The sequence below is a fragment of the Fusarium coffeatum genome (assembly GCF_003316985.1).
Source record: "Fusarium coffeatum strain FIESC_28 chromosome Unknown BRIP53273_contig_114, whole genome shotgun sequence".
In the NCBI taxonomy this organism is placed as follows: domain Eukaryota; kingdom Fungi; phylum Ascomycota; class Sordariomycetes; order Hypocreales; family Nectriaceae; genus Fusarium; species Fusarium coffeatum.
This window is the reverse complement of record NW_022157907.1, coordinates 75,583-99,064: the sequence shown is the minus strand read 5'-3', so window position 1 is coordinate 99,064 and position 23,482 is coordinate 75,583. Positions and strand designations below refer to the sequence as shown.

Genomic DNA, 23,482 nt, shown 5'->3' with positions numbered 1-23,482 from the left:
TTTACTCTATATGTATCTAGGTAACCAAATAAACCCGCCCCTCAAAAGGCTCCAAAACCTCTCCACCCTTCCCAGAATGTGTTGACATAATAGGAACAAGCTTTCCCTCTAAACCAAACTCCTCAACATCCCAAGTCTTACCCTCAGTAGTAAAGTTCAACACAACAGCAACCTTGCTTCCATCAATAGGACTCTCCTTAACAAAAGCGTAAATATCAAGATCATCCTTCCTAAGAACCTTGTAATCGCCATAAACCATCAAATCAGAAAACTCCTTCCTGAAACGCAGTGCTTTCTTCCAGAATGACAGAACGCTGTGTGGATCGTCAATTTGGGACGCGACGTTGATTTCGGAGGATAGAGGATGGGTTTGCATCCATGGCTCTTTGTTGGGCGAGCTAGAAAAGCCACCGAATTTGTCGTCGCTCCAGCAAATAGGAATACGAGCGTGATCTCGAGCAAGATGTTGTAAAGCATTGAACGCCTTGTCAATCTCTTTCTCATCATCACCAGATCGCTCCTTAACAATGTCAAGGAATTGGTAGCTCTCGATATCGACATAATTCTCAAGAGGATAACTCTCCTTGGGCGCATTGACAGATCCAATTTCTTGTCCTTGGTAGACATATTGCGTTCCACTTAAGCATGCCTGCAACAGAGCCAGCATTTTGGCACCCGCCACTCTGAACTCAGGACGATCGTCGGTAAAGCGAGAGACGGAACGCGCTTGATCGTGATTCTCCATAAAAACAGTCGTCCAAGCATCCGTACCATGAATAAGACTCTGCGTCCGACCAAACGCATCCTTTAATTGTGGAAGAGTATAGTTCTTGGGCACAGTCTCGTACTTGTGGGTCTTGCCAAATCCAACGTCCACGACATCGAATTGGAAGACCATGTTGAGTTGTTTCTCCTTTGCGCTGACGTACTTGAGGACGCGCTCGAGATCGGGTGTATGAGGAAGTTCGCCGACAGTGATAGCACCATACCTCTCCAAGATCTCACTCATCTCGGAGAGAAACTCGTGCATGCGTGGACCGTTGCAGTAGAGCAGGCCGGCGGGTTGGTATTTGGCTTTGGGGTCTGTGATTGGTGCATCTGGGAAATCTTGGATTTTGGAGTACATGTTGACGGTATCAACACGGAATCCGTCAACGCCTCTATCAAGCCAGAACTCCATAGATGAAGCGTAGATAGCTCTTCGAGTTTCAGGGTTCTCCCAGTTGAGGTCCGGTTGTTCTTTTGCAAAGAGATGAAGATAGTATTCTTGTGTCGCTTCATCCCACTCCCAAACACTACCGCCGCCAAAGTTGGAGCGCCAGTTATTAGGAGGAAGACGTTCACCGTCGGCAGAGTACCTAGCAGGACGCCAAATGTACCAATCCCGCTTCGCACTCTCTTTGCTGAGTCTCGACTCCTCAAACCAGGCATGTTTATCAGAAGTATGATTAATCACAAGATCAAGCATAATCTTCATACCCTTCTCATGAGTCTTGCGGATTAACTCTTCCATATCCTGAAGAGTACCGTATGGAGCGTAGACATCTTCGTAGTTGGAAATGTCATAGCCCATGTCGACTTGAGGACTGTCGTACATGGGGCATACCCAGATGACATCAATGCCTAGGCTGGCGATGTAGTCTAGCTTGGAGATTATGCCTTGGAGATCGCCCATGCCATCGTTGTTGGAGTCGCAGAAGGATGCAGGGTAGATTTGGTAGATTGTGGCTTGCTTCCACCATTGCTTTGAGCGTTTGTTGACTGTCATTGTGAAGAAACAAGGAAATGAGAATAAAGATAGAAAGGGTGATGATGATGATGGAAGAGAATGTGAGGATGGGAATTAAATATCCAGGATTATAACCTGGTCCTTGAGTCTTCTCCATAATCATGTGTTTCCCCACGATTGCTCCTCGTTATCCCCGCGTTGGTCGGACCGACGAAGTGTAACAGTCAAGAACAGTTAAGAGCCGACCGATTCAGTAATTCAACCGTTGAGGGCGCCGGTCCAATTGTGATTGGTTCAACCTCGGACCGACGAGACAAATTGATCCTATTGGTTCTTAACCGGTCCGACGAAAGTCAAATACCGCATGAACTTGACTGCTTTAAACAAGGGACAGAATAGTTCATGCATTTTATACAGCATGGGTTTCTGTCAGATTGAGCCGACCTTCCATCCCTGTTCCACACGAATCTCAGACTAATCCCTGAACGGTTACACAAATATCGGCTCATTTCAGCCACAAGCAGCTGAATGCCAAGTTTCCAGACACTCTCAGTCTCACACAGACATTCTGGAGTCCCCATGATCTGCACAACTCGGTCCGACCCCAGATTCTCGTCCCCATGGGGAGAGGGTGGAGGGCAAGAGTCAATTATTGGCGGAGATTCCACTTAATACAGACATTGAACGATTGAACCAGAGTCCCGGTCCGACATGGGGAAATGAATTGTTCAATGATGGCGTCGTTCGGACTGGCCTAGACCACGATGTACCATCCACGCTAATGGAATACGGCCGAGGTTTGACTTTGTTCGCCTCGAGCCAACAGTTACAACTTGCTTTTTCTATCTTGACTGCTTCATTCTCCCAAAGGTCGAATAACTATAAGATGCTCTGCTTCGCTCGTCGATAACACTTCTCTATCTCATCATCACTCTCATCCTCATCTAGATTCAAGTCTTCTACACTTGATCTACACTCCACACTCTCAATCATCCGCCACAATGTCTTCCACCAAGGTCGACAATGGAGTCGTCGACTCAAACACCGCCCACGAGGCAGCAGCCGCCACAGAAGCAGAGCGCAACATGGGCCTCATGAAATCCCTGAAGCTCTACAAGAAAGCCTGTCTCTGGTCCGTTTTCTTGTCTCTCTGCATCATCATGGAAGGTTTCGACGTCGTTCTCCTGAACAACCTCTTCGCCTACCCTCCCTTCCAGCGCAAATTCGGTGTTGAGCAGCCTGATGGTACATACCAGCTCACGGCTGCTTGGCAGTCTGGTCTCTCGAACGGTACCCTCTGTGGTCAGATCCTTGGTCTGTTCATCAATGGTATCATCGCTGATCGATTCGGCTACCGTAAGACGCTTATTGGTGCCCTGATCGGTTGTATTGGTTTCATCTTTATCATCTTTTTCTCTGAGACGCTTGTTCAGCTTCTTATTGGAGAGATCTTCATCGGTATCCCGTGGGGTGTTTTCCAGACTCTCACGACTACTTATGCCTCTGAAGTCTGCCCTACCCATCTTCGCGCTTACCTTACCACCTACGTCAACCTCTGCTGGGTTCTCGGCCAATTCATCGCCTCAGGTGTTCTTCGCGCCATGGTCACCCGCGACGATCAGTGGGGTTACAAGATCCCCTTTGCTCTTCAATGGATGTGGCCTGTCCCTCTCATCATTGGAATCTACCTCGCCCCCGAATCCCCCTGGTGGCTTGTCCGCAAGGGCCGCATCGAAGAAGCCAAGCTTTCCCTCCAACGCCTTACCGCGCGCAACAGCGAAGTCGAATTCAAGCCCGACGAGACGATTTCGATGATGGTACACACGAACGAGATGGAGAAGGAAGCACAGGCTGGTACTTCATACACTGATCTCTTCAAGGGAGTTAGTCTGCGAAGAACCGAGATTGTGTGCTTTACTTGGATGGTTCAGACTCTTTGTGGTGCTACCTTTATGGGATATTCTACCTACTTCTACCAGATGGCTGGCATGGCTGTTGAGAACAGTTTCTCCATGTCTCTTGGTCAATATGCCATCGGTGCTGTTGGTACTGTCTTCTCTTGGTTCCTCATGGGCTGGTTCGGTCGTCGCACTCTTTACCTCGGTGGTCAAGTCGTCATGTGCGTCATCCTCCTCACAATCGGCTGTGTCGCATTCGCCGGCAAGGAAAACGTCGCCGCTCAATGGGTCATCGGATCCCTCCTTCTCATCTACACCTTCACCTACGATTCCACTGTCGGACCCGTCTGCTACTCCCTCGTCGCCGAACTGTCCTCTACCCGCCTCAGAACCAAGACCGTCGTCCTCGCCCGAAACTCATACAATATCGTTGGAATCATGACCAACATTATCACTCCTCGCATGTTGAACCCTTCTGCTTGGAATTGGGGAGCCAAGGCCGGTTTCTTCTGGGCTGGAACCTGTGCCCTTTGCGCTGTCTGGACATATTTCCGTCTTCCTGAGCCCAAGGGACGTACTTACGGAGAGTTGGATGTTCTCTTTGAGCGTGGTATCAGTGCGCGCAAGTTTAAGACTACCGAGGTTGAGAGGGTTGATGCTGAGTTTGATGGTGTTGCCAAGGAGAAGGGGTCTGCTGTTTATGTTGAGCAGGTTGCTAGCAACCAGTCTTAGATGGTTAAAATGATGGAAGATATGAGCCATGATGGTTTGAGTAGTGTTTAGTCCTTTTAGCAGTTTCTCAAGCAAAGCAATTGAGCAATCTTTATATTAAACTGGTGCAGCTGACTGTGAATGCTCTTGACATGGAATTTCTCAGTCCATGGGCAATTTGCAACCTCATACAATACATTACGATTTCCTAACATGTGACAAACTTGTTCTCCGACGGCAGCGTCCTTGCTCCATGCCTGTCACTTCATCAGTCTGACCCTCTACTTAAGACATAGACAAGCCAACTCTGGAGGTTTCTCAACCTAGCAAGCATTTAATATCGGATATCTAGTTTAAGACTAGTATCTGACCCCAATCATAGAGCTCATGGAACTAGCCTCTAAAGGCTCCAAACCTCCAAGTTACGGTATCGAGCGACAAGTGGATTCATCTGCCTGAAACCGATCCGTCCACCACGAACAACAGGTCCAGTCGATCGATCTACATCCTCCCACGAGAATAATTCCAACCCATTAATCGAAAACTTGACGTCTCGCTTGTCGTGAACAACCTCAATCTTGTAATAAGCGCCCTGCGTATCCTCCACATCAGGCAGCGGATCAGCTCCCTGCGCCACAAGATGAAATCCAGGCGACTTTCGCAAGTTGGCAAGATGAAAGGCTCTCTCCTCTGGCCATCGGCGCCGGAAATACGAAGCATGCAGCGTTCGGATGTCGCTGGAGTGATATTGCGGGTAAGACCCGTTTCGGGGTTTGAGATCCTTGCCGAAGATGCTTCCACCGTCTTTGGCGGCTGCTGCGCCGAGGAAAATTATAGCTAGGCCTGGTTCTTCGATGGGTGAAAACTCCCAGGTGATCCGGATGCGTTCGGGGAAGACTTAGGGGACCCAGTAAACAAAGTCGCCTGGGGCAGCTAGTTCGAGAGTGTTGTTGAAGACGGTGGCTTTGACGGAACCTTCGGCGACCCAATCGACAATTGCATCGATGTTGTCAAAAGTATTTCTGTAGAGAAGCTTTTCGGACATGGCGGAAGCGGCCAGGAGAGGGTATAGGAGTAGACTTCGCATATTGTTTCTTTGGAGGGCAAATATTCCGTTGACTCTTGAGCAAGAGAATTCGGTCGGTGGCTATTGTTATATATGATTGTATTTATTTGTTTCGTCATATCATTTCCCGATGTGCTCATACTTTAGTCTCGCATTTCGGAGGCAGATATGCCGAGGTTAGCAGTTGCGATCCTATCATCTACAAGGATTTGAGAGCGGACATGCTACTGAATTGAGTTTAGGTACCACCTTGCAATCCGATTCGATTATTCGCGAGCAAAAGACGTTATTCACTTTTCGTACCTGATCAAAGAGAACGATCACGTGTTTAAGATATTGCGACACCAGTCAGGCAAATAGAACGAGACCCGAGCCATCAGGCTGAACAATTACCAGTAATATTTACGCCCACAAATCTAGACGTGTTGGAAATAAACTTTGCTCAATGCATTTACCCAATTACTGAGAATTATAACTCCGCTGCCTACACAGAACTTTTAATCTGCCTTAACATAAGGTTCAGGCTGGCTATAAAATGCCCTCTTTCCTCATATCTATCCGGTTTTCTTTGCTTTTCCTTCTCCCAAGTCAACAATCACAATTGCATTCCCACAATCACCCGAACAATAACCACAGGTTATACAGAACAACCACTTCACAATGCCCGCCGAAAGTGTTCTTTACCTCTTCGGCCCTTTTCCCAACGAGGACCCTTCCACCAACATGAACCCTCTACCAGAGATATCGAGTTACGAGATCAACCACCAATCAAACGATAAGAAGCTCCGTGACTCTACGCTCAAGGGCAATCTATGGATCTGGGAGTCTACGATGTACGAGGCTTTAGGTCCTCATGAACATATCCTCACGTTGATCGGCCTAAAACACTGCCCCAATAAAGACGACAAACCTCGGTTCCTGAAGCTCGAGAAATCACCGCATGGAAACCTTCACGACCGCATCATTCAGGGTAGTGCACCACCTATGGCCACACGCATGCGTATGGTCCTCAATCTTGCAGAAACCTTGCAGCATATTCACAGCCAAAAGATCATTTGGGGTGCCCTCTGCCCTCAGTACCTCCTTCTCTTCGACAGCTTTCACATGAAGCTTAGCTGCTACAAGGGTTTTCGTCGAGGTGATGACTTCTTCGTGGGTGCCTGTGAACTGGATACCCATGAAAGGGTTCCTTTTTTATTGAGACCCGGCTATGAAGTTACCGCACCCGGATATATATGTAATACCACTGCCCATGAGCAGGAAATGTTTATGCTTGGGTCTTGTATCTGTGAGATTACGGAGTGGGCGATTCTATATAGCGAAATCGACAGAAACGAGTATGAGGAGAAGCTTAGGAAGAGGGAGCTTCCACCAGTCAGGGAGAATAATCTTGCAAAGGATGTGATTCAGAAGCTGTGGAAGTTCAAGTACAGCTCGGCTGAAGAGGTCTCCGATGACATTCGCAAGCTTCTGGACTGAATGAGTGCCTATAAAGTTCAATTAAATTTTCTATAGAGAATATGACAACATCCTGCCTACGTGTAAAATACCTCCCAATAATTCCCAGCCTCAAAGGGTATCAGGTCTAACCCCAACCAGCCAAAAGTGGCAAGTTTATAAGGTGGGGACATCCACCCACAACGCGCTTGTCTCCGCATCTTCAACTTCAGCTCAACCTCATCGTCTTTCACCATGTCCACCAGAACATCAAGAGCATGCGATCCATGTCGCCTTCGCAAAGTAAAATGCAACGGCTTAACGCCCTGTTCTCAATGCGGTCATCTCAACCTCGCGTGTGTCTACTCAGCCCCGCCCACAAAGCGGAAGCCGACAATTAGAGGAAGATTGGTTGCGCAGATACGCGAGGGCGGATGCCGATCTGATTCAGCTTCGCCTCAAACCTCGCCATCGTATATTCCTACGAGTAATGGGACGATATACAACGCGGATTTCTTTATGAAATTGGTTTCGGAGTACGAACGCGCCGTGTTCCCTGTCAACCCGATCATTCTTCCATCTGAAGTCGTCGCTGCGATTGAGGGTATGGAGAATAGCTATGAGGATGCAGCATTCGTCTACGCGTTCGCCGGATCGACGATCAATTTATCCCAAACGACGTGGAATCCTGATGATGATATTCTTGCAAGGATGATGGATCTGCTCTCGCTAGGCACCAAAGCACACAGACAAGCTGAAATGGGAAAAGGTTTTCTAAACAAGTTACCAGTCAGCGTCAAGCGCGTCATGACGTGTATTTTTCTGGAGAACTGTCTCATGGCGTTTGAGAGGATGGATAGAGGGTTGGTTATGTTGAGAGAAGCGGGGACGTTGATGCAAATGATGGACCTTGATCGGTTTACGGATGGGTCGTTGAGTAATCATGAGATTGCTACGAGACAGAGACTCTACTGGGAGGTTTCCATCCATGAGCGATTTGCGACGATTGTCACTGGATATCCAGCTCTTTTACCGCCGTTGAAGACTGGTCTGCCTATACCAGATCATGAAATCCCGTCTGGTATCAACGAAGGTTTTAATCGGTTGATTCATCTGTTCAACGTTCTGGACGATGAATTCTTGACTCAATGGAGGGCTCAACGGGATCCATCAAGTACAGGACCAGAGATAACAGCTGCATGGATTGAACATAAACAAGCTCAACTCGACCAAGACGAAATCGACGCAACAGAAACAGACAACACATTAATCTCAAACGGCTGCGAAGGTCTAACAGAACTGCAACACGCAGACCTCTTCATAACTCGTCTCTGGATGCGTATCCTAGTATGGCAACTCGCCCTCTGCCAAGGCCTCTTACAATCTGCACCACCACAAAACTCACACGAGGGCTTCTCAATGCACTTCCCCGCACAACGTCTCTCAACCCAACTCCGCAACTTGGTCGATAGGTTAAAAAGCTTCGACAGCGTCGCGTTGCACGGACCGGGGATTATAGCCAAGTTGTTTGAGATCACCACTACGGTAGCGGACGTGCTGGCTTTACCTGGTGCGGATGGTGCGGAGGATAGGGTGGAGGATTTTCTGTTTCTGAATACGTTTCTGTTGAGTTTTGATAGGATTCATGAGAATCAGCGGGAGTATCTTAAGGGCAAGTTGAGTGCGTTGCAGGATGCGCAGGGATTTGGGAGTTTGGCTACGTATAATGCTGATGGGTGGTTATCTCCTGATGGACTGTAATTGTTGTATTAGTAATAGAATGCGCGTAACCCGGGGCTCATCCTGAGGACACACTTTTCATTAAGACACTTGTTAAACTTTCTACTCGCCTATTTGCGATACATCATGATCCAACAACCCAAACCAATTCCGGCTTCCAGACATCCAATCTGAGACAACCGCGGATCCTCTGCGAGAAGGCATGTCCGCTCCCGCGTTGGCATCTATCGATTGATCAATCACAGGCAGAAGACCAAGTTGACTTAAATAAGCATCGAACTCGCCCTCAATGTCCTCCATCGCATCTTCTTCTTGATGCGACTTGGCCTCCACATACAAGGCCGCAACGTCACTGATCACGCGACAAAGTGAGAGCATAATTGAGAAGAAGCCGTTCGATTATCGTTAGATCTGCACAGTAGATGGAGGGATATTTACTATTGAGATGAAGTGAGATACGTTGTCGAGACTCTTTGCGTCTTGGACGCGAACCAATTGGTGAACCAATGCGATTCGCTATGCAGACTCGATCAGCTGTATGACAATTGACGCAACGCAAGCTTCCATCGCAACGAAACCGAATTGCAAATACATCGCGTTAGTCCTTATTTGATTGTAGATGGGGAGTCATGGATGCGTACCTTGCGATGACGGCATTCATCGCACTATTTTCCATATGAGGTATGGATTAGTCTAAATGTCTGTGGAACTGGCAGTGATACTGGAGTGGACATCACTGGCTACTTACGGCTCGTCGCGCGGTATCGTCGGACCCTGCTTGCCCGGGACTAGTTCTGTGTTCTTCCATATGCAGTAGGCTGCTCTCGTCTGAAGATGTTACTTGTGTTAATTGCTAGTTACAGAAACAGAATGTGTATGTCTGTTTCTAATAGTGGTGTTGTTGAATATCGGAAGTCCTGGAAAAGCACGGGGCCAGCAATAGCGGAGTTTAATACTCCGCGGACGAGTCTAATGCAGGCCATGGTGGAGCATATCTCTTGCGTAAAGATAAGGCAGCTTAATTAAAACTATCCTGCGCAGTATTCATGGAAAATAATATATTACCCTGCTGTAACTCTCAGAGAATACGATCAAGAAGTAAAGACAAGTCTTTAACTTGAAATAAAGATACATTGAAAATCTCAAGAAAACGAGTGAGGGGCACCTAGAGTGCTACGATACTTCTTAGTTCCAATCGCCCTTGACTTTGAAAGCCAACTTCTATCTCTAGTAGATCTTGAAACCGGGTGGGACGCAATAAGGGCTCTTGCTCCTCTTGAAAAACTTGCAGACGGTTCCGGGAGGGCAGTCACCAGCGTCCTATGTCGACGAATTTGTTAGTTATTCATTCTCAAGTAACTTGCACTGAAAGTACGGATAATTCCTGTGTTTACTCACCACCCAGACACCGCTAGTGCTGCAGACTTCCCAGCCAGTGGTGCCAGAGCACTGGTAGGTTCCTGGATCGCATTCAACTTCATCGTCCATAGGCGCGGCCTTGGCAGCAGTGAGACAAGTAACCAGAGCGAAGAGGATGTTGGTGAACTTCATCTTAACGGTTGACTGGTCTGTTGAGAAGAAGATGGAAGTTTGATGTGAGATTCTGTTGCGTGAATGCTGCTGATGAAGAATGCTCTTGTTGTACTTGAGCTGACGGTCCTTATATACCCAACCTTGGTATACTAAATATAGTTCCAGTAATTGAGACGTCACCCGCTTCATAAAAGCTGGCTATGGCCATGGGGCTAAAAAAAATTCAGCCCCAAGCCTTCCGCCGTCTACGTTCGGAGGTCAACCACACATAGAACATCATCCGCCAACGGACGGAAGTGGGGCTGATGAAATGCCACGATGGATTCCTTTCCACAACGGAAATTTAATTGCCTGTTACATACAGATGGCTATTTGACTTTTTCCTGTGCATTTAGCTGAAGATGGTAAACGCTGTTTGGCTTTGCTAAGCCAGCTGCTTTATTTAGAACGGGCGGAACTCAAAACTCTCTTGTGTACCTCAGCCTCATGAACTTTGTTGTCAAATAATAGATATGTTATCAGCGCAGCACAGAATAGCGAATATGTTCCGTTTTGTTTGGAAATGTGTAGGGGAACTTCGACTCTTGTGCTACAGTGAGATATGACTATCGTGTTGAATTGTTTCTTTCTCAAACGGGGACAATGCTTTGGCCCCTCTGCATGTCTTATCGATTATTCCAAAGTAGAGTCTCACAACATTTCAGATAATTTAGAATCTTTTCTATCAGGATTCTAATCACTCTCTCCCCAACCAATTGTAGCCTTTACCATCTTCTAAGCCATTGCGTAGTCTGACGCCAATGTCGTAGCTGAATGCCAGCGCCTGCGCATAACTTGAAGTACTGTCGTTCCTTGATCGTTAACCTGCCTATAATTAGTATTATATTCTAAATATTGGTTACTAAGTCAGATGAAGACTTAAAAGGGAACGAGATGGCAATAAGTGAAGGACAAATGAATGAATAGAAGCAGATGATGTGGCCTCAAAGATTAGAAGCACACTTGTTAGACAAATTGTATCAGGAATGGTAACTATTATAACGTAGACCATGAGCGTCTAGTCAGCCCACCGACCATTGAACACCATCACGAACACGTCAGTCTTTGGGCAGCAAAACGTTCTTTCTCGTTCCGAGGCCCATTCATCACAAAAAGATTTCCTGACTCGCTTTCCGTTCCAGACGAGCCGTAACACGACCAGTACGACGTTGTGTTGGTCCGATGTCGAGCAGTAACCGAGATTATTGCATGCCTGATATGGGGTGATTCTTCGACATCCTTGTCGCCCTGTTGGTTCCATCATTGAGACTTTTTTTTTAACGTCTTGGCGAAGCGCTGATAGGAGATTGAAAATGGTGAGTCATTGGGGTAGAACATTACTTAAGCAGTAAATTAAAATATCTCACTTATTAGATCCTTGATGTCGTTTCCTAACGCTGTTGTATTCACCCTCCCAGTTCCCACGACGTCATTACTGACAAACATCAAATGACACTTACGAATCATCAATACCTCCACGAAGATCAGCGAAGAGCTATTCGTGGCGAGGCTGTTCCACGTCTTTTAGATGACCATGTTTCTTTAAGCGCACTCATTCGAGGAATTCGTCTTCACCATGACTTTGCGACAAGTGAAACTGTCGTTCGTCACAGTCTTATGTTACCTGCTGTCGCTAGGGCTTGTAATGCCCGTCTCATCATGAGTAACCAAGTCCCGAACCAGATGGAGGAGGACGAACAGCCGTATTGCATATGGCATCCCGATCTGGCCACCGAGGAGACCTATCGTGCTTTGGCTCTAAAGTTTCCCAGTATGCGCTATCAGGTCGGTCGTGCCTGTGCTACTGCAGGTTACTACGACCTATACAAAGAGTTGGATCTTCTTCCGGAGGTATCAATTGCCGAAGAAGCTCGGGAAAGCCATACAGAGGGTGGTAAGCTGATTTATGATTATGTTGACTTGAACTGTACGACTTGGTAGCTGATCTTTGAAAAACTCGAATAGGTAAGCTGATTTATGATGAGATCATGGGTTGCAAGTCGCGTTACGCTATTATGAATGACTGCAAACGCGAAGTTGAGACGTACGAGGATGATTACGAATATCCGGCGTATTTGAACGGCGATACTGAAGTACGATGGCGCCTGAAGGCTCGACAGAAACTGTCAAGGGATGAACTGCAGGATCTCCTTCCATGCATTAAGGAAGACATGCACCTTGATATCGAGAAGCAAGAGGTGGATGAAGAGCATGGCACGCTCAGCAATGAAGAGGCGAAATTGCTCTGGCAGCCTCTTCCTCAAGATCTTCCCACTGTCAAGAAAACGTTGTTACTACAGATGGCCGCTTACGACGGCAACATTGAACGTTTTGCACGACTAGCTGGTGGTGGAAGGACGCTGTCTCAACTCGATCTCGAATGTGTTGAACGTGGAATCCTTCACCACTCCATGTTCGCACGCTGGTGGGCAGACCAGGTCAAGGAGGATACTGTGTATGCAAAGGCTGTCCCGCATATAACCTGGATCCAGGAACCTATTATAGCACGTCGTATCATGGTCAACGATTATGCTTATTTTGAGAAACGCTGGCCGGCTGGAGATCCAAAGCCGTATATCATTTGGTGGCCTCTACGACCAGATGCTCAATTCCTTCTCTTTTTATTAGAAAAATGTCCAGAGATCACGATGCAAACAGCGGCTGCCGCCATTGTATGCGATTACGATCATGTCTACGCTGCTGCTGATCCAGAACCCAGCACGGACTTGTGGGAAGTTGCTTCCTACTCCACAAACCCTTTCTACCGCGAGGACCAGGAGAAGCGCGCGAAGGAAAAGAATTTCGACCTTGGTTGGAACGGTTGGAAAGATCTGATGCCGCTATATCGTCAATGCGATTTGATGAAGACCAGAGAATTCACTGTTCTAGAACCATATGAAGGAGGGATCCGAGACACAGTCGGGCAGTACGAGGTTCCCACTATCTATGAAAAGATTGTCAATACCGGCGATGTGCAAGTCAAGGTCTGGGAAGGTGTTGGCAGGGTATCATCGGTAAACTGAGCGTGTTTATTCAGCAGGGCTGACATCTTCCGCATAGAGTAGTCAGGCTATTTGTTTACTAGGGCATTGGAAATATTTCTCAGATATACCATTAATAGATGTTGAAATGCAATACCTAGGCTCATCTGATGTGATCTGACAATGATGGAGAGAATTGACGCTCGACTGAGCCAAATTTGTAACATGCAAAGGGAAGATACTTTTAATACCAACGCCATGGGGCCAGCTTGTTGAAAGGGTAAGCATCGGGGTAGTGATTGAAAGTTTCAAAATGAAAGTGTACATTGTAAAAGTTGTCGTATCATGTTGCTATATTTACTGACGTTCCCCTTCCTGAATGCAATCACTACAGCTTAACTATAACGAGATCCCCAATTACTCCTATAACACTGTTACTAATTGGTGCAGCAATAATATCACCCTGCTTTGACACAGCAGATGTCAAAATTGACGCAGGATAGAAGTGCTGAAACTACCCTACACAAACGTCGCGTCTTGGCAAGCTCTTCACTTAGCGCGTCACACTAACCTACCATGACGCGTCGCCTTACAAGTTTAAGGTGTGGCGTCCAAGCTTAACGAAGTGCCGATTTAGGAAGTTATCACGACACGTTATATATCTCACGTACGAGCTTACTCCTTCATCATGCTTAGAATGGTCTGGACTATCAAAGCATTGACATATCACCCACGCCTTATCAGGACAACCACGAGTTACCCCAAGGCCAAGACTGGGCATCAATACCATTACCAATACCAAGCTTCCCCAAGCATTCCAATGATCCGACATTAACCGTTTGACCACTCTGTGATCGTGCGAACATCCCCTCATTTCCCCAATGATCCTCAGATCAGCCTACCCAAAGATGCAAACGCGGCAAACATATCCAGAATAAAACGGACCAAGCCGCTCCGTACAAGGATCACCCGGCTCATTCCCGACACCGGTCGACACACGTTGACCGAGACAATTGACCGGTGATCCCGTAGAAGAACCGAGTTGGTCAAACATATAGACGATCCGAGTGGTCTGTTGGTAAGACAAGCAACAAAGTGAAACAAGAGCGTTATCGAAATATTCTAGAATAAAAAATCGCGCACAAGGTCGGGACCTGAGATCGGGACGTGCATAACCCCCTTTTAGTGGATGCATAACCAATCGCGGATACCCGTTGAGACATAACAAGGAAATGCCCGTTGTTGATCGTTTTAATGAGCATGGTTAGTGGTCGTGTCTCGGAGCACCTTACTCGTGTACTTTCATGTCGTGCAGATCTTTGCCGCGGGCAAATGTACCACGCAAGCAAGCGCGGCTAGACTAACCCAGATAAGAAAATGCGACGGAAGGACGGGTGTTGTCAGCATAAAATCCCGTTTTTCTAGAACGATTTAAAGGATAATTTATGACGAAGTTGTGCATATATGCTGATCACCCGAGCTTACCCGTACAAGCAAATCAGATAATCAATCTCATCATCTGATATTTCAGCGATCGTCGTTGAGAAATTACCTGCAGAAACACCATCAATCACGTAAACGTTCTCCCCAGCTTCAAAAAAAGCACAACTCTGGGGAAAGTCCCTCTTCCCCATGGGGGCTCGTAAAAAGTATGGTTCTCATCACTAATGAAAACTATCGTCTCCAGACTTGAAATCTGATGCTGCAATTTCTCTGACTATTTGTCTCGCGATAATTGGGGAATCAGGGACCTGAGCGTGGGCCTATTGCGGGTATGCCAAGACGAGAATGGAGTTTTGTTAGTCATAGTAATGCTCGAGCCCGTAATAATAAAGCAAGGACGTTTTTGACGAGATTAATTGTTGAGAGATTGACGAGATCAATAGATATTCAGAAAAGAAAAGATGATGAGTTACTGAGATTGATATGGACTTTTTTAGTATGCTGATACCTTGGGTTGTCGTTGTCTTTAAGTGGCGGTTAAATGAGGCTCAAGATTCTGTCAGAGTGACATCCCTCCATCCCTGACGTCAAAACCCCGGCATGCCCGAAAAGCACAGACGAAATCCTCTCTTCGGCCAAATTTCGAAGCATCAAAAAGCCAAGGAACACTCGCTCAGTATCCGACTGGCCCGGCAGTAATCCACATATATCTCACCGAACGGGACCGACTGCAATTAATACCCTGTTTTGGAATGTCCCCCATGGGGGCAGTGTTCTGTGGGTATTCGCCCCTTGGACTCTGGGGATTTCTGAGGCGAGCGATATTACACTTTGTTAGCAGTTTCTGGGCATTTACCATGACGTCCCGGTGATCCCAGCCCCTTATCTGTCAGACCATAGACTGCGCTATTTAGAAACGAGGCGGACGGTTATAAAGTTTGCTTTTTTTCCAGTTTAATCTTTTCTCGTCTATCTCCAGCTCGTCTCTCATTCACATCTCAATCTCAAGTCCTGGTGACATTTATCCCTTCTTTCTCCTCTTAGCCCTACCATATAAAGAACTTGGCAAAATGAGCAAAATCGCAGAAAAACCTGCCCAAGATGGCATCATCTCTGACAAGCACGAGCACGACTCCAGCTCCCACGACGGCCACGATTTCCAGACCGTCAACGAGTCGGCTGACAACTCAAACATCTACTCCCAAGGCGGCAAGAACTTTCGAACCCTTACACGATGGGACACCATCTTTATCCTCGTCGCCAACCAGGTCGGCCTCGGTATCCTATCGCTCCCCTCGACTCTCAAGACCCTTGGCTTGGTCCCTGGCATCATAGCCATTCTCGGCATCGGCGGAATGTCTTGGTATACCGCCTACGAGCTTCTGCAGTACTACAGACTTCATCCTCAGGTGCTGAATATCGTTGATATGACGCGTTTTGTCGGTGGACGAACTCTAGAGAGTATTGCTGGTGCCATGATGATGATTCAGGTCATCTTTGTTGCTGCTTCTGCTATGGTTACCATGTCTATCGCCCTCAACACCATCTCTGGTCACGCTACCTGCACTGTCGTCTTCATCTTTATCTCATGCGCTGCATGCTACCTCTTCTGTATCCCCCGCACGACCAAATTTGTCTCAAACCTTGGAATCCCCAACGCTGTCAGTGTTTTGGCCGCTTGTCTTATCGTCATGGTCGTTCTTGGCGTTGATGGTCCTCGAGGTGTTGACAAGATGTCTGAGTGGAGCCGAGAAATCAACATTGTTGGAAACCCCACTTTCCGTGATGGTCTTAACGCCTGCTTGAAGATTGTCTTTGCTTTTGCTGCCAACCTAAGCTTTGTTGTAAGTTAACCAATACGCGTTTGCATGAATATAACTAACACCACCAGGGATACCTTGCTGAGATGGCCAACCCTATGGAAGACTTCAAGTTCTGTCTTACTGTCCTTGAGTGTGGTTCCATGACCCTGTATGTCGTCTTCGCAGTCATCTTCTACTGCCTCGGAGCCGAACACACCACTTCGCCAATCTTGGGATCTACCGCCCCCATCTTCTCCAAGGCTGCCTATGGTGTCGCCATCCCTGCTATTTTCGCTACTGGTCTCGCCTACGGTCACATTGGCTCCAAGTACATCTTTGTCAACGTCATGCGCTGGACAGGCAACCTCCATGAAGTCACTGCCAGCTCCGTCAAGTCATGGGGTACCTGGATTGCCTCCGTTACTGGTTTCTGGATTGTTGTTTTCATCCTGTCCAACGCCATCCCTGTTTTTGACTCTATCCTTTCCATCACTTCCGCTACTACAATCTCTTGGTTTACCTACGGTTTCAGTGCTGTCTTTTGGTTCCACATGAACCAGGGTATGTACTTCCGTGACTGGAAGAAGATCAGCCTGACCATCGCCAACGCCGGTCTCATTGCTCTGTCCCTCTTTATGAACGCAGCTGGTCTGTGGGCTTCTATCACTGAGCTTCTTGACATTTTCAACTCTTCTTCTGGTGTTCGTGGTGTCTTTTCTTGTGGAGACAATGCTGCTGCATAGAGTTATGTGTTACTAGATGTACTATAGAATGATTGAGGTTAGCGATTTATTTATTACTTGTTAAGATTTAATCTCCGTCTACGTGACTCATGTCAAGTAATCACACAGCATATCTTATAAGCCGAATGAACTATCACCGTCTCCAAGGTATGATCGTAGTGCTAAAGAAGTATGGTAAATCCGTTTATCTTGATCCCATTGCTAGATACTGTTGTAAATTTCTTCCAGTGGTTTGATAACCCCCTGATAGAAGAGAGACAAGAAAGCCGGATCATCCAGGCTTGTTGATCTAGTATCGAATCTGCATCGGATACATCGATCCACAACATCTGCATATTTGCCCCCATCTCGACTTTCAAGCTTTCCCACTAGCCGCTTAGCAATCTCAAGTTTTGTCAAGACGTCCACGTTTCCATGTTCATCCAAGTCGCCGGGCTCTTGAAAGTCGAGTAAACGTTTGCAAAATGATAGTTCGATTAGTGCAACGCCAAGCGAGAAGGTGATCTCGTTGGAGACGGATGGGTCTCGACGCCGTGCGGGGGATGTTTTAGGGTCTTCCTGAGTGAAGCGCTTGGAAATGTAAGGGCGATCTGTTTGAATGGTTCTATCACAACGTTTCAAGAAGTATATCTCTGTCGAGTCCCATGTATCGTTTAGCCAAGCCGTGGCATGAAACTGCAAGACAGCTGAAGCCAATGAGGCAGCAATCCTGAACCTGAATGGAATAGGCTTGTCAGAATGATACTTTTAGTATACAGTTAAGGCTCCCTGATACTGACTTTGTCTTTGTTCCCATTGGGTCCGAGTTGCACAGGATATCTTCCAATGAACTGAATCCATCCCTGCCCTTTAACTCCTCTCGAGGATTAACAAGATGCAAGAAGTGCTCCCAGGTATCATCAGGGATGAAACCTAGACACGTGTATGAATCTGCGGCTTGTGCCAAAGTGTCACAAAGGTCTATGATTGGGGTCGTAGCTAGCTTTGTTGAGGTTTGAGGTATGTGCATCGTGTTTCGAGGTGGCTGTACGCTGATGATAGGCATCTTCGACTTTTGACGAACGGATATACTTGGCAGAGCTGCAGGGTCTGGTTTTGTGACTACCAAAGGCCTATTTGGTGTTTTGTCAGCGCTCGTCAATTCGATCATGCGAGTGTCTGAAGAAATAGAATCTACACGATTCAAGTAGACTTACGGTGTAGGGGCCATCTTTGGCTCAATCTCCAACAGTTTCCATTGCCATGGAACAGCAGAAGTCGAAGTTCCACTTAGCTCAACACTTAGTAGTATCTCGAACCTAGGGTCGACCATCAAGCATTTCCGTACAGTGGACATCTCTACGACATCTAGTGGAAGATTGGCGACATGCGTAATGTCACATGAACAAACCTTGGACCAACATGAGCTCAAGGACATAAACAGCCTTTGAGCATACTTCCCAACTCTTAACCAATGCTTTGCTGCTGCCTTGGAGTCTCGATCTGCTCGCATGGGTTCCAGAGTTCGTGCGCCTCCAATTAGCGTACTGATGCGACTCACATCACTCTCGATAGCACCGGCCAGTTCCATATATTTGTCGCCGTTGAAACCAATTTTCATCCTGCGACGGAGTTCGCGCCCAGTGTTGAAGAATTTATCGAGCAGATTAGCATCAACTGTATTATCTTTGACCCAGGTAGGCTAGTTAGGTAAGGTTGTCAGACATGTCGTAACAGTCGTTACAGACAGTGGGACTTACCTTGAAGTCTTCATCCAGGTCTAACTTGCTTTTCAACTTTTCGATCCGCTTGTTCAGCCTCACCACGGCCTTCCTATAGACTTGATACTCCTCATGTGGCCCAAACTGCTTTCTGAGCTGTTTAGCAAGCCCTTCGTCTGCCCATGCAGTGGAGCTTGGGTCATTCAGGAGTTCATCAAGGGTGTTTTCAGGAAGAAAGAGTCCCTGTAATAGAACTTCGCACGACTGGCGGTAAATAGAGAGTGTTGTCGAGACTGACACCAGAATATCTTTCATAACCTCGACGTACTGAACCATGCTCGCAATGGTTTCTACACCATCTCGGTAGTGTTCAAGCCCCGAGATGAGGAGGGGAATGGACCCCAGAACAACACCCACAATCTCAAAGCCTGACATTCTGGTCGAAAGGAAATAGTGGTTCCTCAAGGATGATGCAACAGGATTAAATTAAATCAATCAGAAGTCAGCCGCATGGTTTCAGGTGATACATGACACGTGATTCAATGAATGTAATTGGATATAGCGGGTTGGGCATCATTACATGAAGGCGGGGTAATCATATTACATTCTCTAGGACGTTACTTCTGTCACAAACGACTGGACACTTTCTACTTATAGATTGTACTGCGAATATGGATTCAAAGGCTTCTTGGAATCTATCTGACTATCACAGGGAATGTCTAGCGTCTTTTCGTCACCTCATTACTACACCAAATTCTCTTACTCCGACAGTTCGTCAGGACCAGGAATTACTCCATGATTTCCAGGAAGACTTTGACAGATATAAAGTATGGGCTGCCAATGTGGGTGCTGGTAACTCGGGAGAGCACTGGCAGCTTTCTCTTGACTTTCGACTACAAGATGCTGCCTTTCTGAAAAGCCAAGTATGTCTCTACAGGTAAAATTGGCGGCTCATATCTCTAAGTATAAGTAGGTTGCTCGGCTTATTGATACACTATCGAGAACTGTAAGTAGTAGCTTCTGTCTTCTAGTTTCACTGAATCAAACTTTAACTAATTGACGAACAAAGGTCAAGAAAGGTAGGGCATACTCTTAGTATATCAGATGGCGACCTAGTCTACTATTTAAATGTACTGATCATGTTTGATACAGCACAAACCCTCTTAGATGGTACAAAAAAGCCTTTCGAAGAAGCTGAACCTTTTTTGCAATTTCCTGGAGCTGCCGATCCTGACCAAAGTGAAACCTCAGAAGATGATTCTCCGTGGGATATATCTGATGATAGCAGTGGCTCAGGCTGCGAGGGAGAACCTGGTATAGTCAGCTCTAAGCAATCACTAGATATTAGAGATGATTCCATCGAGGCAGCCCCAACGGAAATGGGTCAAGTATTGAAGTCTATCAAATTAATCATAGAGTGCCTATACAAACTCCCTCTGCGCAAGCCGGCACCAATCGATCGAGTCAAAGCGTCCAGAGGCCGCGACATGTCGCTCTATCAGCACTTCGATGTTCTTTACGTTAGAGATAAGTTTCCGCTTGCAGATGACTTTCTTGTCCACCGACTTGGAAACTTGATCTCGCGCCGACGACAACTCCTTGAATACCGGGTGACTCACACAGAACGACTACGACCACCTGTACAACATTATACAGAAGCTGGGGTACAACATCCGGGCATCCCAGAAGGTTCCAAGAGTGGTTCAGCTCCCAGTATCGCACCTCAAAATGCGAAATCAACGGTCTTGGATACAACCAGTCGAGACCAATCTTGGAACCATCTCACGAAGGCAACAGTTCAGCCAGCCCATGCTGTCATCACAAGTCTTGGAGGCCTATACCCACCATCTGTCACTGAATCGAGAATGTCGAGCGCATCAGAATACACAGAGAGCCAGAAGCTCAAGTTTCCGCCGCGGCCTTTGAATGAGGATGGACAGCCACTGATACAATTCGAGTGCCCATACTGTGGATTAGCCGAACACATACCGATCGAACCCTCACGGGCTTGGGAGTACGGTATTTGGAGTGCTCAATAGACATCGTGCTAATAATATCCAGATCACACGTTCTCCGAGATCTCCAGCCATACGTATGTACGTTCCCGGATTGTGACATGTTTGATCACATGTTCGAGAGCAGACAGCAATGGTTCAACCATGAGTTGGACTTGCACAGAGCCAGGTGGAGCTGCAATACATGCCCATCTCCGTACAATGATGACCGTACGTATCTTTCTTTTGGAACAGAAGAGAACTTTTTAATGCACATGACTTCGGTCCATCAACTAGCAGAGGCTAAACTAAATCGATCTATGGACGTATTTCGCCAGCCCAGCTCCATGGTTGAAGGGGACTGCTGCCTTTGCAAGAAGCACAGTCAAAAGCTCAAGTCGCATCTAGGCAGACATATGGAACAGATGGCTTTATTTGCGCTACCTCGTCCATCTTTTGAGGACCCTGGTTGTTCCAGTAACGCTTTGGCATATCGCTCTCATAGTAGCTCTAGGCATCTCTCGTCAGACTCTGGTATGATTTGTGTCTGGAGTTCTTAGATATCGTTTCAGCTAACAGATTCAGGACAAGGCCACTTTATCACCAGTGATAAGTACGCTGTGGGTTGGGTATGTGCGCTCCCTTTAGAGATGGCTGCGGCCGAAGGCATGCTGGACAAGGTGCACCCGCCTCCTACAGCGCAGGATCCAGACGACCACAACACATACCTCTTGGGCGAGGTCTGTGGCCATAATGTTGCAATTGCTTGCCTCCCAGCAAGTTTCTATGGAATTACACCTGCTGCCACAGTTGCAAAGCAGATGCTACGCAGCTTCAGGTCGATCCGCTTTGGTCTGATGGTAGGTATTGGTGGCGGCATACCTTCTAAAGATCACGATATTCGACTCGGCGACATTGTCGTTGGAAAGCCTACAGATACCAATGGAGGTGTCATTCAGTACGACCTTGGAAAGAATCTTCAACGACAGGACTTTGAACGGACTGGAATGCTTCATGCTCCGCCTCAAATACTATTGGCAGCTCTGGCTCCTCTTGAGGCTGACCATATAACTCAGGCCAGTCGGGTTACAGAGTTCCTAGCCAGCCTTCCTGAGGAGATGAAGAAACGGTTTAGTCATCCCGGTGTGTCGAATGATCATTTATACCTGGCCGAGTATCCTCATATCAAGGATGCCCAAACCTGTGAGGAATGCGATGATACTCAAAGGGTGAAGCGAGAAGATCGAGATGGGGTTGGTCCGGTTGTCCATTACGGGACTATTGCTTCGGGGAATCAAATTACCAAAGATGCAACAGTGCGTGACCAGCTTGGGCAAGAATTGGGGGCAATATGTTTCGACATGGAGGCAGCGGGCTTACGAGACTTTCCTTCCCTTGTTATTCGAGGCATCTGTGACTATGCAGATTCTCACAAGAACAAGATGTGGCAACCCTATGCCGCCGCAACCGCGGCGGCGTATGCGAAGGAGCTTCTCTCAGTCATCCCGCCACTCCAAGTTCTACAAAAGAATCCTAAATCACAGGCAGTATCCAGTAAGTCTCTTTCCTCTTGAATGTGATTAAATCTGGCGTGTCTCGGTAAGCTAATTTCCATTCCTCGATTTCAGTCGCAAGTGGAGACATCGATGTCTCGCAACATAGCAATGAGTTATTGTCTGAACCACTCGTTGACCATGAACGGACAAGGTACGTAGCCCATGTTTGTCATGAATATTGAACTAACAAATATGGAGCCACACATCGGCAGACCGAGTCACGGATCTCGTAATTGTTCAGGAAGCACGGTACGACAGTGACGATGTTAGAAGTAGCCCAAGATGTGAGAAGAGCACTCGAGTCCGTATTCAGCAGACAATCAAGGATTGGGCAGATGCAGCTGACGGCGAGCCTTTCCTTTGGATCACTGGTCCTTCGGGGGCTGGAAAGTCGACTCTTGTCCGTTCTGTAGCCGATTCATTCCATCAGGATAAACGGCTAGGTGCTGGCTATTTCTTCAAAAGCGGCGAACAGGGGCGCAATGGCACCAATCGGTTATTCTCCACTCTGGCTATGCAGTTAGCAGAGACCATCCCGTCTTTCCATATCTCGCTTCGGGCATCACTTGAGGATATCGATAAAGACCTGATAAACGAGAAGGACTTGAGGTTCCAGTTTGAAAAGCTCATCAAGGACCCGCTAGAGAATCTGCCCCCGATGGAATCAGACACAGCCCAAAGGATCATAATTCTCGACGCTTTGGACGAGTGTGAGCGCCCTGAAAACCTTCAACGGATTCTAGGCTTTCTTTTGGAGATCTGTAATGTCTCCACCATGCCTTCCGGGTTACGCGTGGTCTTTACCAGCAGGCCAGACCCTATAGTTGTCCATACCTTTGAACCTTTCATACACGATGGGCTAGCCCGAGAGCTCCCGCTGCATAGCATATTCCTTGAAGACACTAAGGAAGACATACGGTTGTACCTGGAGACAAACTTGATGCGGATCAAAACCCAAGCAAGAATCCAGCAAAACCCTTGGCCCACCGTGGCTGAGATCAATTACCTTGTCGAACTCTGTACATATCCGGAACCTCTCTTTATTTATGCTGCAACTCTCCTACGCTTCGTACACGATGAGAAGTCATTGCAGAGCCCCAAGAAACAACT

General features: G+C 47.2%; 9 protein-coding genes across 9 annotated transcripts; 5 read left to right on the top strand and 4 right to left on the bottom strand.

Annotated features, from left to right (window-relative positions):
• Window positions 1–16: 16 nt before the first annotated feature.
• FIESC28_05367 (uncharacterized protein) lies at window positions 17–1,768 on the bottom strand (the record flags this gene model as incomplete). The annotated part of the gene is made up of 1 exon (XM_031159514.1): window positions 17–1,768. One exon carries the CDS (start codon window positions 1,766–1,768, stop codon window positions 17–19), a length of 1,752 nt encoding a protein of 583 aa, XP_031016397.1.
• A 962-nt stretch (window positions 1,769–2,730) lies between these two features.
• On the top strand, window positions 2,731–4,359 carry FIESC28_05366 (uncharacterized protein; the record flags this gene model as incomplete). The annotated part of the gene is made up of 1 exon (XM_031159513.1): window positions 2,731–4,359. One exon carries the CDS (start codon window positions 2,731–2,733, stop codon window positions 4,357–4,359), a length of 1,629 nt encoding a protein of 542 aa, XP_031016396.1.
• Window positions 4,360–4,738: 379 nt separating this feature from the next.
• Window positions 4,739–5,383, bottom strand: FIESC28_05365 (uncharacterized protein; the record flags this gene model as incomplete). The annotated part of the gene is made up of 2 exons (XM_031159512.1): window positions 4,739–5,203; window positions 5,246–5,383. 2 exons carry the CDS (start codon window positions 5,381–5,383, stop codon window positions 4,739–4,741), a joined length of 603 nt encoding a protein of 200 aa, XP_031016395.1.
• Window positions 5,384–6,064: 681 nt separating this feature from the next.
• Window positions 6,065–6,883, top strand: FIESC28_05364 (uncharacterized protein; the record flags this gene model as incomplete). The annotated part of the gene is made up of 1 exon (XM_031159511.1): window positions 6,065–6,883. The coding sequence occupies one exon, from the start codon at window positions 6,065–6,067 to the stop codon at window positions 6,881–6,883; it is 819 nt and encodes a 272-aa protein (XP_031016394.1).
• Window positions 6,884–7,096: 213 nt separating this feature from the next.
• FIESC28_05363 (uncharacterized protein) lies at window positions 7,097–8,602 on the top strand (the record flags this gene model as incomplete). The annotated part of the gene is made up of 1 exon (XM_031159510.1): window positions 7,097–8,602. The coding sequence occupies one exon, from the start codon at window positions 7,097–7,099 to the stop codon at window positions 8,600–8,602; it is 1,506 nt and encodes a 501-aa protein (XP_031016393.1).
• A 1,206-nt stretch (window positions 8,603–9,808) lies between these two features.
• On the bottom strand, window positions 9,809–10,132 carry FIESC28_05362 (uncharacterized protein; the record flags this gene model as incomplete). Its single annotated transcript, XM_031159509.1, has 2 exons — window positions 9,809–9,901; window positions 9,980–10,132. 2 exons carry the CDS (start codon window positions 10,130–10,132, stop codon window positions 9,809–9,811), a joined length of 246 nt encoding a protein of 81 aa, XP_031016392.1.
• Window positions 10,133–11,812: 1,680 nt separating this feature from the next.
• Window positions 11,813–13,176, top strand: FIESC28_05361 (uncharacterized protein; the record flags this gene model as incomplete). The annotated part of the gene is made up of 2 exons (XM_031159508.1): window positions 11,813–12,047; window positions 12,119–13,176. 2 exons carry the CDS (start codon window positions 11,813–11,815, stop codon window positions 13,174–13,176), a joined length of 1,293 nt encoding a protein of 430 aa, XP_031016391.1.
• Window positions 13,177–15,647: 2,471 nt separating this feature from the next.
• On the top strand, window positions 15,648–17,122 carry FIESC28_05360 (uncharacterized protein; the record flags this gene model as incomplete). The annotated part of the gene is made up of 2 exons (XM_031159507.1): window positions 15,648–16,421; window positions 16,469–17,122. The coding sequence occupies 2 exons, from the start codon at window positions 15,648–15,650 to the stop codon at window positions 17,120–17,122; spliced, it is 1,428 nt and encodes a 475-aa protein (XP_031016390.1).
• Window positions 17,123–17,323: 201 nt separating this feature from the next.
• FIESC28_05359 (uncharacterized protein) lies at window positions 17,324–19,257 on the bottom strand (the record flags this gene model as incomplete). Its single annotated transcript, XM_031159506.1, has 5 exons — window positions 17,324–17,837; window positions 17,902–18,234; window positions 18,319–18,390; window positions 18,559–18,803; window positions 18,862–19,257. The coding sequence occupies 5 exons, from the start codon at window positions 19,255–19,257 to the stop codon at window positions 17,324–17,326; spliced, it is 1,560 nt and encodes a 519-aa protein (XP_031016389.1).
• Between the last annotated feature and the right edge of the window lie 4,225 nt (window positions 19,258–23,482).